General features: G+C 42.6%; 1 protein-coding gene across 1 annotated transcript in view; it reads left to right on the top strand.

Moving 5' to 3' along the window:
* Positions 1-19,967, top strand: part of KCNH5 (potassium voltage-gated channel subfamily H member 5) — a 401,260-nt gene that overhangs the window by 67,303 nt on the left and 313,990 nt on the right. The window contains exon 3 of the mRNA XM_089687483.1: positions 16,553-16,659. Within this exon, the coding sequence (XP_089543609.1) occupies positions 16,553-16,659 (107 nt within the window). The remainder of the gene's footprint in view (positions 1-16,552; positions 16,660-19,967) is intronic.

Below are 19,967 nucleotides of genomic sequence, written 5' to 3'. Positions count from 1 at the left end.
AGCTCATATAGGTGTGGTGATTTAGTGTTCTGTCAACAGTCAGCCTTTTCACACAGAGAGAGAATGAATGAGGGTCAGCCTGTTTGGCCACACCAACTTCCCTTTCTCTCCGTTTTAGGAACTGGATAAAGATGACACTCCTGTTACTGAGATTTCAGCGAGGCTGAAAGCTACCATAGCTACACTTATTGATGCTGTATGCTCCTGTTTTGTGCTGCAACAGCCTGAGTCTGTTTATCCCAAGGTGTTCAGTATGCATTCCTTTAGGCTACCTAAGCCTGCAAAGACTGTCCCAATCCACTAACTGGTAGAGCCTTTCTTCTATGGAGACTGGCCTCACCCAGAGAATATTTTAACTACAAAACACTTCACTCAATAGAATCCTGATTAGGTAAAATTTCAAGTTCCATTTCTTGCCTTAATAGGACCTTCACAGCCTATGAAGGGATAATCCTGTGTTAAAATGCATGCTAAACAAGAGGTTTGAGGTCCTCGTTAAAGCTTCTTTTCCTTGGTGGGCTGCCAATGCAACTCGAGGCTGTTTCTATGGCAGTCTGCTAGACAGTTGTTGTGTGGACTAAAAGCATGACATGAAACCCCTGGCTCCATCTTTATGTATGTTTCTGTCCACAGTCAGTTAAATCATGTTACTTAGGGCCATAGGCTATTGACTTGGCAGATACACTTCATCAAGGATTAGTCTTCTCCCTGTCCACATGCACAGGATTCTTTGGCTTAAATGCTGATCAGTTGAGCTCCAATGCAAGAAATGGCTTTGAAGCTGAACATCTTACAGTATTTGGTCCCGTCTTTAATAAGTACATAAAGGAGATCCCAGAAGAAGGCTTGCACATCTACCAGTATGACATCTGCTGCAAAGAATAGGAAAAGTTCTTGTCAGTCATCTCAGTTTTCCAATGCCAAGGCAAAGACTGGAACCTACTTTCATGAGACATGTCTTTCCAAACCAGCCAAGACTGGTTCCAAGGTCTTTTCCCTATTCCACAGCATAGTTTTGCCTGTCGGGGGAGCAGACTGTGCTGCATTTTTTTTATTTCACTTGTAGGTCTCTGTCCCACCTTAGCCCTGTGAGTGGTAAATATGAGCTTCTTACTCTGCTCTCCTATCACCATGCACCTTTCACTGCAGCACACCCGTACCTCCTAAATGACGCTCATTGCAGGGACTGTCCCTCTTTTGGAATAAAATCCTTCTATCCCTCTTTCCTCCTTCGCTGTCCTGTTTTTGGTCTGATGTACAGATATCTGTGAAAATGTAACATTTAACCAAAGGTGTTATTCTTCCCTAAAACCATTATGCTATCATTTAATTATCTTGTTTGCTTTTTTTAAAAAAACTACAGTATAAAGAATAAGATAAGTAGTTTTAGAAAAAAAAGTCTTGGGTTAGCCAATAATTTTTGGCATATAAATGGTTTGCTTAAAGTGTCAAACCCACAACCGTAAAATCAGTCTGTATATGCAGTAAAGCATGCTGTAGAACCTAAGGGGTCAATTCTCTGCATTGTGTAAAAATGCAGTTTGACCCTGTCTTTTCTGATCCTCCCCTTCTTCCAGCGCCACCCTCTTATCTCCTGATAAGACATTCTGCACATACTCAGTTTGGTGTGTATTGCTAGAAAGATTTTTATTTTTTTGGGAGAGTGCATGTGATCAGCACATGGCCAATCAGCTCTGTCCAGACAGAGGTCAGGGGTTCTACATCCTCCTACAGCAGAAAGAAAACTCCTCCTACAAGCTTTAACCAGTGCTCTGCTGAACACTAGAAGTCACAAGACTGCTCTAACTGCTGATGGGAAAAGGTATTTAGCAGTTTACATTTACTAAAATAATTGCATTTACATGTTTTGTGCACTGTGGGAGATCAGATATAGTGAATGCAGGGTCCTGGGTTTAGGAACACTTTAAAGTGTTCCTAAACCATGGACCCTGCATTCACTATATCTGGTTAAAGCCTGTAGGAGGAGTTTTCTTTCTGTTCTAGGAGGATGCAGAACCCCTGACCTCTATGATTTCTATCAGTGACCAGCCAAACACTGGTTAATCTTGTAGGAGGAGCTTTCATTCATCTCTGACTGCCCTATGAGGTTGCATAACCTCTGACCCTCTGTCTGGATAGCACTGATTGGCCCTGTGCTGATTACATGCACCCTCCCAAAAAACAAAAACTCTCTAGCAATATACACCAAACAGAGCAGCAGTGGCAAGTATGCACATGTTCTAACTATGGCAGATGGGTTGGGGACAGCAAAAAAAGGGGAGGATCGGAGAAGACAGGATCAAACCGCCTTTTTATTACACAATGCAGAGGATTAACCCCTTAGGTTCCACAGTGAGTATAACAAGCATGCTTTACTGCATATACAGACTGATTTTACTGTTAGTTTGGTAATGCTTTAAGTGGGCGGTGAGGCACAGGTATGTTCTTTGCCTAAATATATTGTGCTTGAAGGTGTCCCTTTTTGTCATGTCAGAAAAAGGTGGAAGGTGTGGCACACCTGGTAATATTTCTGCCTCCCCCATACCTAGGAGTTCTGCAAGAGCAGGTACTGAAAGAGGCTGATACCAAGTCAGTTACTTGTACTACTTGCACCATAAAAAAATCAAAAATCAGCAATGTGTTAATTGCCCAGCAGTAATAATTTGTGCCTTTTTATATATGCCTAGAGCTTAGCTTTAAGGTATCCCTCTATTTGAAATTTGTACACGTAGGATAACACCGTCACTGTGAGCAGGTTTGATGCAATGCTAAGTACGCTACAAATCAATATACTGTAGGTCTCTGCATATTAGTGCCAAATTGGCACGTGTTCCACTTGGCTAACAGCTCTTAAGTCTCTTTGACAAGAAGGTTAAAGAGGGGAAAAGTTCCTGTTCAAGGTTTGTCTGCCTAGTGCTGTCAGTGAAGCGAAGGAGCCTTTATCTGGCTGATTTTACTTGTAGAGGGACAGAAACAAATTGCAGGCACATCTTTTCCCCAAATTTGATCTCGAAACTTCAAATTACTTTTTACGTTTTCCATGGAGGTTCTCATCAAACACAATTATTTTAGTGGCATGCACAATGTTTCACCCAGTTTTTTTTTTTCTTGCTGTGTGTTTGTTTCTCAGCAAGGATAACTTACTTATATGTGAGCAGAGCAATCAATATAGAACTATTTAATACTTTGATGTATTGCAGCAAACTACTACTGAGGTTTAAATGGATTGTCTTATGTATGTTTTTTATTTTTTTTAATAACAACAGGTATCTTTCTACTGAAAAAAGTAGAATAATTTATCTGGGGCCATATTAGTATAAATCAGAATCTGCTGCATTCCCATCATACATGACTTTTTACATTTGACCTTTTGTAACTGGATGTGGAAATTATATTTAATTCAGAGTTTTCAGAAAAAAAGTCATCAAAGATCTTAAAGAATATCTGAAACCATTTTTTTTAAATTTTGGATAGAATAAGTGAAGCTTAAATCCAATGTGAATTTTTTTTTCCATCTGTTTCTTAGGGAGATTTCCCTTCACTTCCTCCCCTGTAGTCCGTGCAAGACATGAACGTAAATCTTTACAATGCGAGGGAAGTATTTTCTCAGACACATGTTGTGGGCACGAGTGTCCCTTTTTGGAAAATTTCCCCTCTGTTCCTGTTCTGGTGACAACTCAAAATTTTGGATTTACTTTCACTATAATTTTCTGTGACATTGGTGATCAGAACAATTTAGAGCAAATCTCCCTAACAGGGTCACGGACAGCAATAAAAACCTGAAAGTGATGCTGTGCCTTCACCTGTAACCAAATCTAAAATAAACAAATAAATATGCCTTTAGTTAAACTAAAAACTAGTACACACGATCAGAAAATCATGCGAAAAATACCGGTTTCAAAGTGATCGTACGATAATATGATCATTAGTAAATAGCTTTTTTCCGAAATTAATCAAAGGGACAAGCATGGAAGCATTTTCATTTATTCAGTACAGTTTTCATCTGAAAATACAATACAAATACAATGCAATACCTTATATCACTTTGGAATTTTTATTCTGTCGTACAACAATTTTCTTAACTTCTGTAACCTCTTCACTTTCTTCACCTCACCCCCTCGGTCTCCGCCCGAATCACACACCTACTGAGCGACATATCAGACTGGATGTCACTCCACTTCCTTAAACTGAACCTCTCCAAAACCGAGTTTCTTGTCTTCCCCCCAGCCCGGACACCACCCCCCATTGACTTCTCCATCACATCCAACAACGCCACCATCAAACCCGCCCCGCAGGCCAGAGTACTTGGTGTCATTCTGAACTCCAACCTATCCTTCCAGCCCCAAGTCCAATCTTTAACAAACTCGTGCAGACTCCACCTCCGCAACATCACCAACCTAACCCCAGAAACCACTAAACAGCTCATCCACTTCCTCATCATATCACGACTCGACTACTGCAACTCCCTCCTCACTGGCCTGCCTCGCCGCTGGCTATCCCCGCTTCAGTCCATCCTGAATACGGCTGCCAGACTCATTCACCTTTCCAACAGCTCCATCTCCCCCACCCCCCTCTGCCAATTCCTCCACTGGCTTCTGATTGCACAACGGATCAAATTCAAAATCCTAACACCGACGTACAAAGCTGTCCACCATACTGCCCCGAACTACATCACTGACCTAATATCCAAGTACCGCCCAGCACGCACACTCTGCTCCTCACAAGACCTCCTTCTCTCTAGTTCCCTGGTCTCCTCCTCCCATGCCCGCCTCCAGGACTTCTCCAGGGTGTCACCCATCCTCTGGAACTCCCTGCCCCAACCCATCAGATTATCACCTACTCTCCTCTCCTTTAGGTGCATCCTGAAAACCCATCTCTTCAGGGAAGCCTAACCCACCCCCTGCTAACTTGCCGACCTCCTCCACTCTTCCTACCACTCCATTCCCCACAGCTATCTCCTCCTGTGCCACCATCCCCTCCCTCCTAGATTGTAAACTCGAAAGAGCAGGGCCCTCAATCCCCTCATGTTTTACATTGTATTGTTATTGTTCTGTCACATGTTCTGTCCCCCTTTTGTAATGTACAGCGCTGAGCGAACTATTGGCGCTTTATAAATACTGTATAATAATAATAATATGAGACTAGCATGCAAAAAAACCAAAAATGGAGATCATTCGTCCGATATTGTCATCATGTGTACAGTGCTTAAGGCTGCATTCTCACTTGAGCTTTTTGTAGTTCAAAGCTCCAAAAAAGCTCAAACTTAAAAAAATCAATGTTCTCTATGGTGCCTGTTCACATCTGATCGCATGAACAGACACCTTAGAGAACAATTGATTTTTTAAGTTTGAACGCTTTTGGAGCTTCGAACTACAAAACGCTTAAGTATGAATGCACCTTAAAGGCTGAAGTGATGTTATCTGTCTGCTATAGACAGGAGAAAGAGCCTTCTTCATAGAATTTTCTCCCCCAGTGATCAGACTGGAACATTGAAACAAGTCACATATATCTTTCTCAGACATTAGTAAATACATCATAGAACTAAAGAGGCACCAGCGTTTACATGACTTCTATTGCATAAGCATTGAAGTCCTTTTACCAGCTCAGCTCCCCCTTCTCTCTCTTCACGTTAGTGACACAGCAGCTTTCCGATCTCTAATTTAAACAGAGCAGAAGCTCAGTAAAGAGATCACGAGTATTCTGAGTTACGGAGGGAGTAGACTTGAAATCTGAACTTCAGGGATGATTTTATAACATAATTACATTTGGTTAAGAATAGACCAGCGGAGGTATGCACATATACTAGACCAATCACGTGTAAGCTGCAAATCACTGTAGTAGTTGGCTCTACCACTGTGATAGCAGTGATCTTTCGGGTCCAGTGCTGAGCAGCTGCCCTTCAACATGGAGTCTCTCGTTTGGCACTGCCACTGCTCAGAGAAGGCTTTGAATTTTTTTAATTGGATTCAAGGTGGGCTCAGATTGGACAAGGTAAAGAAGTGTGGTGGAGACCTAACAATCTCCACCCAATTCAATCAAAGAATGTGCATACCCCCTGTTGTTACTAAGCACAAGGGCAGCCACTCTAGACTGAAACCACGGGGCTGCTGCTATCCTTGTAACGGTGTTTCTCAACCTTTTTTCAGTCAAGGCACCCTTTGAAAGTATGTTCAGTCTCAAGGCACCCCAGTCTAAGGCTAGGTTCATGCCACTGTGTGTGGTTGGGGGTATCGCAGCTGTTCCCGCAACCACCTGTAGCTACAACGCGCTGCTCTTTACAGACACATGGGGCTGCCATTCATTCTTAATGGGACCCTCATGTGTCTAAAAATGCAGCACATTTGCAGATGTGGGAACCACTAGGAAATCGTGTGGTGCAAAAGCACCATTCAATTTTCTGGCCGCTGCGGTTTTAAAATGGTGCAGGAACTTTTAACCTGCATGAAATGCAAGCATAGCAGCCCGTTAAATGAATGAGCTGTTGTGCCCGAGCAAGCGTGGCCCACAAACCCACAATATTGTGAACCTAGCCTAAGCGCTTATTCACATGTGAGGCTGAGGGATGGTAAAACAATGCGATATCACCTCCTCTCCACCTGTCAAATTAATCTGAAAAGTGATCCAAGCATGAATTACCTTTCAGAGGAGTAGCATTCCTTACTGATAGTGTGTACAGCCTCCTGAAAAAGCAGTCCTGCTAGCTTAGAAAAGTGGTCCTGATTGAAGAGAGTGTAGGGGTCATGTACAAAAGTGACATATAGGAATACATACATATACTGTACATACACACGTACATTTATATATTTATATATATATATATATATATATATATATATATACACACACACACACATACATACATAGGCCCATATGTATTTGGACACAGGCACAATTTTTTTTTTTTTTTTTAGGTATTGACCAAAACATAGTCAAGCTATAGTTATATAATGGATATGGGCTGAAAGTGCACACTCTCAGATTTAATTTGAGGGTATGTATATCCAAATTGCAGGAATTACAGCTCTTAAGATTAGCCATCCCCCCTTTTTCAAGGGACCAAAAGTAATTGGACAATTGAATCTAATCATAACTAAAATGTTAATTTTTAATATTTTGTGGAGAATCCTTTACTGGCAATGACTGCCTGAAGTTTGGAACCCATGGACATTACCAAAGACTGGGTTTCCTCCTTTCTGATGCTTTGCCAGGCTCTAACTGCAGCTGTCTTCAGTTGTTCTTTGTTTGTGGGTCTTTCTGCCTTTAGTTTTGCCTTCAGCAAGTGAATCCATGCTCAGTTGGGTTGAGATCAGGTGATTGACTCGACCATTGCAAAATATTCTGCTTCTTTTCCTTCAAAAGCTCCTGGGTTGCTTTTGCAGTGTGTTTTGGATCATTGTCCATCTGTACTGTGAAGCGCCATCCAATCAACTTTGCTGCATTTGGCTGAATCCTGGGCTAACCGTATATCTCTAAACACTGCAGAATACATCCGGCTGCTTTTGTTACATCATCAATAAACACCAATGACCAAGTGCCACTGAAAGCCATGCATGTACTTAGAATCAACTCTACTTTTACTTGCTTGATGAAGAAATGATGAAAGAGTAGCCCACACATGGCCATGAAACAGCTTTTGATTCAATTGTCCAATTACTTTTGGTCCCTTGAAAAAGTGGGGATGGCTAATCTTAAAAGCTGTAATTCCTAAACCCTTCCTCCAGTTTGGATGTACATATCCTCAAATTAAACCTGAGAGTGTGCACTTTCAGCCCATATCCATTATATAACTATAGCTTGAACATGTTCTGGTCAATACCTGAAAAAAACTAAAATTATTCCTGTGTCCAAATATATATGGAACTAGCTGAACATTTTTATTTATATATATATATATATATATATATATATATATATATATATATACATACACAAACATACATTCACATATATACATACGACATACATCCATATTTTATATATATATATATATATATATATATATATATATATATATTGGCTGTCTTTCACTTTCATGTTCATATATATTGTAGCTCCCAGAGCTCATATGTATGCAGCCCGCTGCATAGCCTCCTCATGGTTTCTTCACCCCTCTCAGACACCTGCATTTGCCTCCCCAGCTACACCGACAGGAAAGCAGGAAGTATCACATCCCAGAAAGCTGTGTGGGCTCCCGACCAGCCCCTTAGCAACCGATGATGATGTCATCGGTTGGCAGGAAACAGTCGGGAGGCCTGTACATCTTTCTGATTGCCTGAGGCAGCTACATGCATGTTTGAGACAGCGGACTGGCACCTAAGATTACTGCTTAGATGGAGGAATTTTTGGTCATTATCTTGTGGCACCCTTGGGGACTCTTCACGGCACCCCAGGGTGCTGCAGCATCCCTATTGAGAAACCGTGACTGTAGCAGCAGCGACTAATACTGTGATTTGCAGCTTTCACAGGCATCAGTCATGTATGAGATAGGCATACTTGCATTTGTCCAAGCAATGTAACTATACTATAAAAATCAGGCCTAAACTTTAGCCTAAAGAACTTCAGTGCTTCTGTTGTGAGCTTTGCAGATGAATTACTCTAATGCGCCTGCAGCCGCAGAGGTCAGTGATGACTTGCTTTAAACTCTTACTGCTTGTTAATATTATAAGTATTTTACTGTCTGTAGCTTGGCCAAAGACCTACTTTAAGTTTATTAGTTCAGTGTGACTACAGTTCTCTAGGATTTTCCTTTAAAATAGTTGTCTCTGCCACCTATAGGTTTAAGTCTTCTTTGCCCTGGCCTGTCAACAACACCTAAACTGAGTTGTATTTTAGTTAGAACAATAGGACTCATGCATATATGCCAGTAAGTTGAATTTCTTACATGGCCATAATGGTAATAATTATTGTTTCTTGCCCCATCCTTCTTTTTTTTTCTTTAAATCTATATGTATATACACTATATTGCCAAAAGTATTGGAATGCCTGCCTGTCTTAGTCCGTAGGGTTTAATATTGAGTTGGCCCACCTTTTGCAGCTATAGCAGCTTCAACTCTTCTGGGAAGGCTGTCCACAAGGTTTAGGAGGGTGTCTATGGGAATGTTTGACCATTCTTCCAGAAGAGTATTTGTGAGGTCAGGCACTGATGTCGGACGAGAAGGCCTGGATCGCAGTCTCCACTCTAATTCATCCCAAAGGTGTTCTATCGGGTTGAGGTCAGGACTCTGTGCAGGCCAGTCAAGTTTCTTCACCCCAAACTTGCTTATCCATGTCTTTTATGGACCTTGATTTGTCCACTGGTGTGCAGTCATGTTGGAACAGGAAGGGGCCATCCCCAAACTGTTCCCACAAAGTTGGGAGCATGAAATTGTCCAAAATGTCTTGGTATGCTGATGCCTTAAGAGTTCCCTCCACTGGAACTATGGGGCCAACCCAACCCCTGAAAAACAACCCCACACCATAATCCCCCCTCCACCAAACTTTACACTTGGCACAATGCAGTCAGGCAAGTACCATTCTCCTGGCAACCACCAAATCCAGACATGTCCATCAGATTGCCAGACAGAGAAGCGTGATTCATCACTCCAGAGAACATGTCTCCACTGCTCTAGAGTCCAGTGGCAGTGTGCTTTACACCACTGCATCTGACACTTTGCATTGCACTTGGTGATGTAAGGCTTGGATGCAGCTGCTCGGCCATGGAAACCCATTCCATGAAGCTCTCTATGCACTGTTGTGCTAATCTGAAGGCCACACAAGGTTTAATAGGTCTTTATTGACTCTGCAGACAGTTGGAGACTTCTGCGCACTGTGCGCTTCAGCATGCGCTGACCCCGCTCTGTCATTTTACGTGGCCTTTCACTTCGTGGCTGAGTTGCTGCTGTTCCCAGTTGCTTCCACTTTGTTATAATACCATTAACAGTTGAGCGTGGAATATTTAGTAGCAAATTTCACGGATGGACTTATTGGACAGGTGTCAACCTATTATCGTACCACACTTGAATTCACTGAGTTCCTGAGAGCGACCCATTGTTTCACAAATGTTTGTAGAAGCAGTCTGCATGCCTTTGTGATGGTTTTATACACCTGTGGCCATGGAGGTGATTGGAACACCTGAATCCAATGATTTGGAGGGCTAGCCCAATACTTTTGGCAATATAGTGTACCTCCCAACTTTCTGAGACAGATAAAAGGGACACCTATTAGCAAAAATATGTAAGCATAGGATACACACCCTGCCACACTCCTCTTAAAGGAGAATTATTCAAAAAAAGATTGGAGAAACTCACAAGTGCTTTTTTTATCACTATTATTCTTTTATATTGGCTTTTGAGATTTCCAGATACAGCCATTTAGAAATTGAATGAATGTTTTAGCACTGTAAACCACTTTTTGATAGTGAATTTTATATAGATCCTATATAGATAAGACCAAAATGAGGGACAATGGAGGAATGAGGGACAGAGGGAGTTTGTTTCAACTGAGCGACAGTCCCTCGAAATCAGCGACAGTTGGGAGCTATGTTCCTACCTCCTTCTTTTTTTTTTTTTTTTTTTTTTTTTCAGGTTTTTCTTCTTGTCTTGTTCTTGTCCTCGTCATCTTAATTTGTTGGTTAGTGGGTGGGTTGTGCATACTGCTGAATACAGAACCATGCAAGGGCATGCTTAATTTTCCTGTTTGTCCCAAGTGCTGTGTTCATTATGCTCTGGGCTCACAGGGCATAGGTTTAATGACACTAATCATCATCCAGCCAGGAAGAGGCCTTGCTGTTGATTGCAGAGCAGTAATTATTTGGGGGAAAAGTAAAGGAGAGGTGAATACTGCAGCAAGACCTGATTTTATTTTTATTGTAAAGTGATTCCAATGTTTTTTTTTTTCCAAAATAATAAACAGGTTACCATTGTACAGAGCAGTCCCTGTATCTCCTCTTCTGGGGTCCCCTGCTGGCGATCTCTGCTCCTCCTTCCCTGCATGTGCCTCCATAGCAAGATGTGTGCTATGGGGGCACCTGTGTGGGCCTTCTCCTGAGCCGGGCTGTGGGCGTCCATAGACAAGCAGCGTGGCTCGGCCCTGCCCCTTCTTACAGCTCACAGGATTTGATTGACAACAGCAGGAGCCAATTGCTGCCTCTGTGTCCTGTGAGATCAGAGAGAAATGGAGAGCTGTTGCAGATGGGTACAGTGCTGGATTGAGTCTCGGTATTTAGGGAGGTGTGTGTGTGTGTGTGTGTGTGGGTGGGGGGGGGTGATACAACTACAGGGACATTTTTTACTTTCAAGCAGGGAATACATTAAGATAAAAATGTGTTTCCTTTAAAACCACTTTAAAGTGTTTTTTTTTTTTTTCCTTTTGGATAGAGTGGAGAGGAATTAAACACCTGTCAGTTTTTGTTGCTGTCTGTGCCTCCATTAAGGAGATTCATCCTCTCTATTTGTCCTGTTTACCATTATCATTGAAAGTGAAAGTAAAAGAAAATCCCAAATTTCGTGTTGTCCCCAGAAAAGTAACAGTTGGGAAATTCTCCAATGGGGATGCTAGTCCAATGAAATGATTTTCTCTTATTTACTGTTTTGCTATGGGACAAGAAGTGAAGGGAAATCTCCACAATGAGACACAGATGGCGAAAAAAAAAAATCTGAAATGGGGTTATAACCCTTCCTTACACTATTCAAAATGAATAAAAAAAATTTTTTTGCCTAAAGTTCTACCTTAAGTTATTTGAATGTAATTTCTCGTGTCTGTGTTGTTTTTTCTGGCTGCCGATGATCTAATATACCTGGTAAATCCTGTCTGTGCAACTCCTCGTACAAGTAAACTGACCACGATAGCATGGTAGTCGATCCATGCTATTGTGGTCAGTTTGTCTTCTCTCATCTCAGTAAAGTAACAGGCATGCTGTGTTCTTGCACAGTGCGCCTGTATCTTCCACAGTCCGTGCTAAGCCCCGCCCAACCCTGCTCTCGGAGAGAGAAAGTGGGGGAAGTGATGCTTTCTGCCTGGTTTAATTGTGTTCTAAATGGCATGGAAACACAGAAGCTTGTGTCAACGTAATTTCTGGCTCTAATGTAAATGCCCCGACAGTGAACGCGCAAGTAAACTGACCACGGTAGCATGGTAGTCAAACCATACTACTGTGGTCAGTTTGTCTTCTGTCATTTTGGTAAAGATACAGGCATGCTGTGTTATTGCACAGTGCATCTGTATCTTCTGTAGTCAGTGCTAAGCCCCTCCCATCCCTGCTCTCGGATGGGGAAAGTGGAGGAAGTGATGCTTGTTGCCCGTCTAATTGTGTTTCATTGGCATGGAAACACAGAAGCTCAGGTCAATGTAATTTTCTGCTCTGACATAAATACTCAGACAGTGAACATGCCCCTTGGCAGGGCCGTGCATTACTGTGAATCTGAGAGCAATCATGTGCCATGCAGTTCGGAAGATGGAAAAACTGTAAATGAAAAAAAACCAAAGATCACTGCCTCTTTGTTTATTTCAGGTACTTGTACAGCTCTGTCAATTTACACAGCACTTTACCTATATATTGTACATTCACATCAGTCCTGGTCCTCGAGGGGCGTACAGTCTAAGATCCCTAACTCGCATTCATACACACAAATACTCGGGCCAATTTAGACGGGAGCCAATGAACCTACCAGCATATATTTGGAGTGTGGGAGGAAACTGGAGTACCCGGAGGAAACTCATGCAGGCACAGGGAGAACATGCAGACTCCAGGCAGGTAGTGCCATGGTTGGGATTCAAAGGACCCTATTACTGCCAGGCTGAAGTGCTAACCACTTAGCCACTGTGCTGCCCTTCATGCTTGATTTTATCTGTTTACATACAATTTTGTTATTAGGAAGGGCTACAACTACTTTTAACTTGTGTGGGGATATATATTTTTTTTTTCTTTCAAACCTGGAGTCGGGCTTTAAATTGCTGTCACCGTGCTGAATATCAGTTTTGGGCGGAACAGACTTTCAGACTAAAGCTTCTACTATTTGTTTTACATTATAGGTAATAAAAACATCACTCCTGATTAGCTCTATAGTATTTCATGTTATGCTTTGGTTACATACATTCATTATAAATGTGGAGAAACTGTGTTTGTATTACTGAAGTGCAAAATCAATATCAATTATACATAGCATTACTTTAGATAAGAGAATAAACGCTCTCATGTAAACATTATGTCCTGAAGCACAAATGCGATACCCAATTAACTTGTACAGTTGCATGAAATGTTCCCAGTGCCCAACAATCAAGACACAAACATCAGATATGTAAACATGAACGGCTGGGGATTCATTAACCAAACCTCTGAAACGCACACCACAAGTGTAAACTGCAAGCCATAGTAAACAGTAGAAGCGTGTTCAAAGGACATAAGTATTGTTGGAGCGCCTTCTACCTGGTAGGCAGAACATGGCAAAAGGAAAGCCAATTGGTTCATTTGGGCAACACAGCGGTTCTTTTTTGTTCCCAGTTATACATAGAGATTGTATTTTAGTGATGAATCTATTATACTTTCATCGTTTCCAAATGTCCCTTTTTTAGTACTAAATTCCTCTGTCCCTATTTGCTCCTCAGTGGTCCTTCCTTTTTGTTCTGCTGTATAGAACTTTATAAGGCTTCATTGAAACGTGCGGTTGAGATGTGTTTTTGCCATTTGCCAACCCCCCCCCCCCCCTTAGTGTTACTAAACGCACAACAATAAAATCAGTCTGTATATGCAGTAAAACATGCTTGTTACACTCACTGTGGAACCTAAGGGGTTAATCCTCTACATTGTGCAAATAGGATGTTTGATCCTGTATTCTCTGATCCTCCCCTTCTTCTACTGTCCCCAGTCCATCTGCTGATAGAACAGGGCCTTGGGGGCAAGCTGCACATGCTCAGTTTGGTGTGTTTTGCTAGAGAGTTTTTCCTTTCTTGGGAGAGTGCACGTGATCAGCACAGGGCCAGTCAGCACTGTCCAAGCAGAGGGTCAGGGGTCCTGCAGCCTCATAGGACAATCAAGAGAGAATGAAAACTCCTCCTACAAGCTTTAACCTGTGCTCTGCTGGACACTGATAGAAGTCACATGACTGCTATATACTGTTCATGAAAAAAAGTATTTAGCAGTTTATATTTACTAAAATAACTGCATTTCCATGTTGTGTGTACTGTGGGAGACCAGATATAGTGAATGCAGGGCCTGGGTTTAGTAACACTTTAAACTGCAATAGGCAGCAGACGGGGGTGTTTACATGCTGAGGTCGTGATGGTTTGCTTCTTACCAGTGGCAAAGTGTACTTGACATGTAGCGGGCTGCCCACCGAACGTGACATACTCAGCCAAATGCCTCTCAACCGCATGCAGTGCATGTAGTTGCAGCATGTTACAAAAATGTTAAAATGGGCAGGGAGGAAGCATCACATCGCTTCCTAACCACCTGTTCGAAGACTCTAAAGCAAGATCCACATTCAGATCGCATTTCAGAGGAATGGGATATTTAGCATATAAGAATGTAGTGTTTAACAAACAAAAGTTTATGCTCCAATAAATAGTGTTCATCCTCTTTATTATTGAGTGTGTTACTTTACGTGGTCGGTGTAAAGAAAAAATATTGATGACAAATGAATGCGTAGGATTAAAGTATAATTAAAGGTGAACAATTGTCACAAGAACAGGAATAGAGATTAAATCTTTCAATAAGGACACTTTTTGTTTTGGTTATGGGACAAGAAGTAAAGGGAAATATCCTAATGACAATGGTTATAACCCTTTCCTACTTGGGGGGGGGGGGGGGGAGGCGGTGGAGAGGAAGGTTTTGCCTTTTAGTTCTGCTTTGATCAATCTTTCTTTTAGATATTTTTTTCATAGTCCATGTTACGGGGGTGGGGGGCATGGCAGGGGTATGTCCTTTAGAACCACATGTAGTACAAAATGTAAAGGCAAAGGCAGGTTTTTTGCTTTAACAGATTCTGTGCAGTAAGGTACAGAAACCACCTGGATGCAGCTCCCCCCTCAGCCCCCTATACTTTAAATGAGTCCCATCTCCATCCAGCAATGTGCATGAGAGCTATGGCTCTCCGGGGTCCCTCATTGGCTCCTGCTGCTGTCAATCACTGCCAGTGAGCAAATAAGGAGAGAGCAGGGGGCAGAACCAACTCATGTTCTGTATGTGAATGGACAATGTCCATTTGCAGGAGCAGGGCTCTGGAGTGCCTCCATAGCAAGATTCTTACTATTGGGGACACTCGAAGGGGAGAGGAGCCAGCACTGCCGGCAAGGGACCCAAAAAGAAGAGGATTGGGCAGCTCTGTACAAAATCATTGCACAGAGCAGGTAAATACTGTAGGGCATGTTTGTTTTTTGGGGTTTTTTTTTTTGTTTTTGTTTTGTTTATTACAACCTTTTAGAATCACTTTAAAAATGTATTTTTAAAAAAATTGTAGTTGCTGACTTTTAAAAAAACAGACACTCACCTGTCCCTCAACCCCGCGGTGTCCTCACCTCAGAAGTCCACTCTTCCTGGCACGGGCATCTTCAGTGTGGGCACCCGGCTGTGACAGCTTGCAGCTTCGCAACCGGTTGCCCACTACACATGGGCGAGTAACGCTGAGTCTTGTGAATGGTCCCATAGTCTTTTGGGACCTGTCACATTTCCCAGAAGACTACAGGGAGGGAGGACAACTTCTGCTTCAGAATGCCTAGGCGATCGCAGTGGAAGTGGGACCGGGTACCTATCAGAATCGGGTATCCAAAGGTGCCAACCATTAATGGGGAGCAGGGGTAAGAGGCTGTTAAAGCAGAACTTCCTTTTGAGTTTCAATTTTAAGTTGAGCTGAGGACATACTATGAGTGCAAGGTAATATAGACCTCCGAGGAACACCACCGCAGCACCCAGGACTGATAGTGGAATGATGCAGAGAGCTCGGCTGACGTCATCAGTTCTGCATCAAAGAGCAGGCACTGCTGCAGAAGAGGAAAATCGTAAGATGACTCGCCTGCACATGTCTGAAAGATGGAAGTTTAAAAAAAAAAAAAAAAAGAAATTTAAATTCATGATTTACATATATTATAGGGAGATTAAGTCAAACTTTAAACTAGAGCTGTAGAAACACACCATTTCACTCCTCCTAGCTCCAATAATACAGCGATTGGTGGTTTAGCGATCGACTTCCATGTCAAAGCCTGTCACGTGGAGACCAGAGTAACTATAGCCATATATGTGCATGCTAATGCTAAGGGTGATTCTTTGTGTGTATATACTGTGTGTGTGTGTGTGTGTATGTATATATATATATGTACCTCACTTGTATATACTGTATATGCTTTCCCTGGTATGTCTACTAAACTCCATGGTGTTAATTCAGTCTTTATTACCATCATAGAAGGTGTCTAATTGCTGTTTAAATACTCTAGTCATTTACAGAGAGGTGTTCAAACCAAATCAGGTTTTTAAACGCGGTACTGATGTAGGTCCTCATCTGCTTCATCTTTATTCTCTAAAATCTTGGAGAAAATGAAAAAACAAACTTGTTCTTTCTAAGTGAAATATTCCTTTGTTTTGCAGTTTTATGTATGGCGAACTGACGGACAAGAAGACAATAGAAAAAGTTAGGCAGACGTTTGAGAACTACGAGTCAAATTGCTTTGAAGTCCTCTTGTACAAGAAGAGCAGTATGTATATCACAATCTCATGTTTACCAGATTGGTAGAAATGTTGTAAAATAAGTATAAATGACAACCTGCATCAGGATTGTTCTACTTGATGAAACTGGTCAAAAAGCAAAGCACTAAGAGCAAAGAGCTGTACCTGTACTGTAGATACCCATCCATGTGCAAAGAGAGATCATAAAACACTTGCAGGTAAAATAAAACTGTATATAACATTTAATTAAGTAACAGATGGAGATGAAATAATATTGTAAAAATATAACAAGAAAACGTAGCTATAGATGCCTTTCGCCAAGGAGTCCCACCCATTTTATGACATGCAAGATGATCAAACCAGACGCGTGTGTGTCGTAGCCCTGGTGAGATACTAACTTATTCCAAGTTTTGACTGTGGTATATTCAGGACTAATTGGTAGTAATAACCAATCATAACTCCTGGAAAGTAGCATTACCTTGTAAGGGAGATACATTCCTCTAGTCTAGTTGGTCAGTTCATAGTAATGACATTCCTGTAGCATTCGGTTAGTCAAGGTAAAACCATACCTATACCAGGCATGGGATCCATTCTTATAGGTTAGTGAGCAATAATAAGGAAAATGATTGTCTCCATCAGTTGTTTACAAGGTAAAAGAGAATTTCTGAATTTAAAGGCAGTATTAACCCCTCAGCATTTTTAGTGTAACACAGTCCCCATGAACTATTTGTTAAAATTCTTATGCAAGCCCTTGCAGCTTACAAATGCCAATGCAACTGGCTCCTGCTCTTGTAGAGCTGTTTCTGTGAACTTTTGCTCTTCACAAGATAGAATTAACAACGGACAGTACAGTCTCAAGTCAGTCTCTTAATTTGGAATAGGGAGAGGTGAGAAGATAGGAAGAGCATGGAAGTGCCTTGTGATCCTAGACTACATGGCTGTGTGCTTCTATTGATGCATACAGTGTAGGGAGACACCTTTTTTAGTCCTTGCATGCAAGGGTGGCTCCATAGGATGCTGCAAGAGAAAGGAGCCACCGAGAAACAGGAAACCTGGGATAGCAGTCATGGCATCAGCCTAAACTGCAACATTGGCAAGGATTAAAATATAAAAACATATGCAGTAAGATTTAACCAGCAGATGAAAATTCTTAAAAAAACTGAGGGTTTAATATCACCATAATAGCATCATGCTAAGGAAGAACTTGGAAGACTCCAACAAATCATTTTTAGTAAGCTGGCCTTTACAAATATTTTAATTTTAATATGTGCAATGAATCATGATCTATAAATATCAGGATTTCTTCTCACGTACGGTGTTCTCCCTTGTGGAATACTTGTTTTGCATCCTTTGGAAGACCACCTGGGAGGGAAACTAAACACAGCTGCCGGAGGATCATTTTTTTTTTTTTAATGTGTTATATAATATAAGATAGAACTTAAACTGATTGTAAGACAATAATGAAATGAAACCTAAGCACGGTGCTTGAAGAGAACCAGTCACCATTCCATTTCTGACTAGATAAACATACTGAGAAAAGGTTTTTGCCTACCTATGGGTTAGGCTGGGTTTTTTTTTTTTTTTTAATATCGCTCCCCCACCTTGCTGGAAATAGGCTTTATTTTTTCAGGCACCTCCGACACTTCTGGGAGTGTCAAATACTGTTTGTTCCACAGTTATCCTTGGCCCCTGACATCGACAAAGGTCCTGTCAGTGGCCAGGGAATCTGTACTGACAGTCTTTGCAGATCGTTTAAGGATTTCCTAACTGCTGCCAGGCCCTTGCTGATGCTAGTGGGACACTCCTGGAAGTGAGGAGAAATAATAAACCACACGTCTGCAAAAAGAGTACCTGTCACTCCCTATATATTGTCATGTAGAGGGCTTGCCACTCCCCCCTGTGATCATAGTTAGAGATGAGCGAAGTATTCAAAAATTCGATTCGACTGATTCGGCGAATTCGTGGAAAAATTTCGATTTGAGTCGAATATATTCGCTGCGAATTTAACTTATAAAAGGGTGTTTCTAGGCTTCAGAGAGCCTTTATATTAGTGCAGAACACTGTACCTTTAATTTAAATGCCCTTGGAGTCTGCTGGGGAAGAGAAATAATACTGACAGTCAGTATGACATGCAGATGAGTGCCGTCGATCTTAGAATCACCGCACACTTCACTCATTTGGGCAGTCACGGGGCCAAAACCAGAGTGTGGAGCCACAGTGTGGCGGTGGAGGCAGCAGCAATGGGAGGCCATACAGCACCCAATGACAAAAATGGAAACCACCAGCAGTGTGAGGAGACCTGAAAGTGGCACATGGCAGAGTGTGGCGATGGAGACAGCAGCAATGGGAGGCCGTACAGGGACCCATGACACACTCTGGACCTGGCAGCAGCATGAGGAGGCGGTACAGGGGCCCATGACAGATTACGGGCCTGGCAGCAGCATGAGGAGTTGGTACGGGGGCCCATGGCAGATTACGGGCCTGGCAGCAGCAATGGGAGGCCGTACAGGGACCCATGACACACTCTGGACCTGGCAGCAGCATGAGGAGGCGGTACAGGGGCGCATGACAGATTACGAGCCTGGCAGCAGCAACTTGGACAGCAGGACGTTCAGCTTCTGCACCGTCGGGTGCGTGCTCGCAAACTGTTGTCTCTTGGAAACGGATTCCAAGAAAGACTGCTGACGGAATCCGTGAAGAGGAGTAGCAGGAGAAGGAGCATCTGAACGAGCGGAATATTCCAACAAGCGACAACAGGGGCCCATGACAGATTACGGGCCTGGCAGCAGCATGAGGAGTTGGTACGGGGCCCATGGCAGATTACGGGCCTGGCAGCAGCAATGGGAGGCCCGTAATCTGCCAGCACCCTATGACAAAAAATGGAACACACCAGCAGTGTGTGAGGAGACCTGAAAGTGGCAAATGGCAGAGTGTGGCGATGGAGACAGCAGCAATGGGAGGCCGTACAGGGACCCATGAGAGACTCTGGACCTGGCAGCAGCATGAGGAGGCGGTACAGGGGCCCATGGCAGATAAGGGGCCTGGCAGCAGCTATGGGAGGCCCGTAATCTGCCAGCACCCTATGACAAAAAATAGAACACACCAGCAGTGTGTGAGGAGACCTGAAAGTGGCACATGGCATGAGACACTGTGGACCTGGCAGCAGCATGAGGAGGCGGTACAGGGGCCCATGGCAGATTAGGGGCCTGGCAGCAGCTATGGGAGGCCCGTAATCTGCCAGCACCCTATGACAAAAAATGGAACACACCAGCAGTGTGTGAGGAGACCTGAAAGTGGCACATGGCAGAGTGTCGCGATGGAGACAGCAGCAATGGGA

This window comes from Staurois parvus, unplaced genomic scaffold, assembly GCF_062004578.1.
Source record: "Staurois parvus isolate SC_StPar_1 unplaced genomic scaffold, SC_StPar_1.0 ptg000426l, whole genome shotgun sequence".
Classification (NCBI taxonomy): Eukaryota; Metazoa; Chordata; class Amphibia; order Anura; family Ranidae; genus Staurois; species Staurois parvus.
The sequence above is the reverse complement of the archived record's forward strand: the minus strand, read 5'-3'. Positions and strand labels throughout refer to the sequence as shown.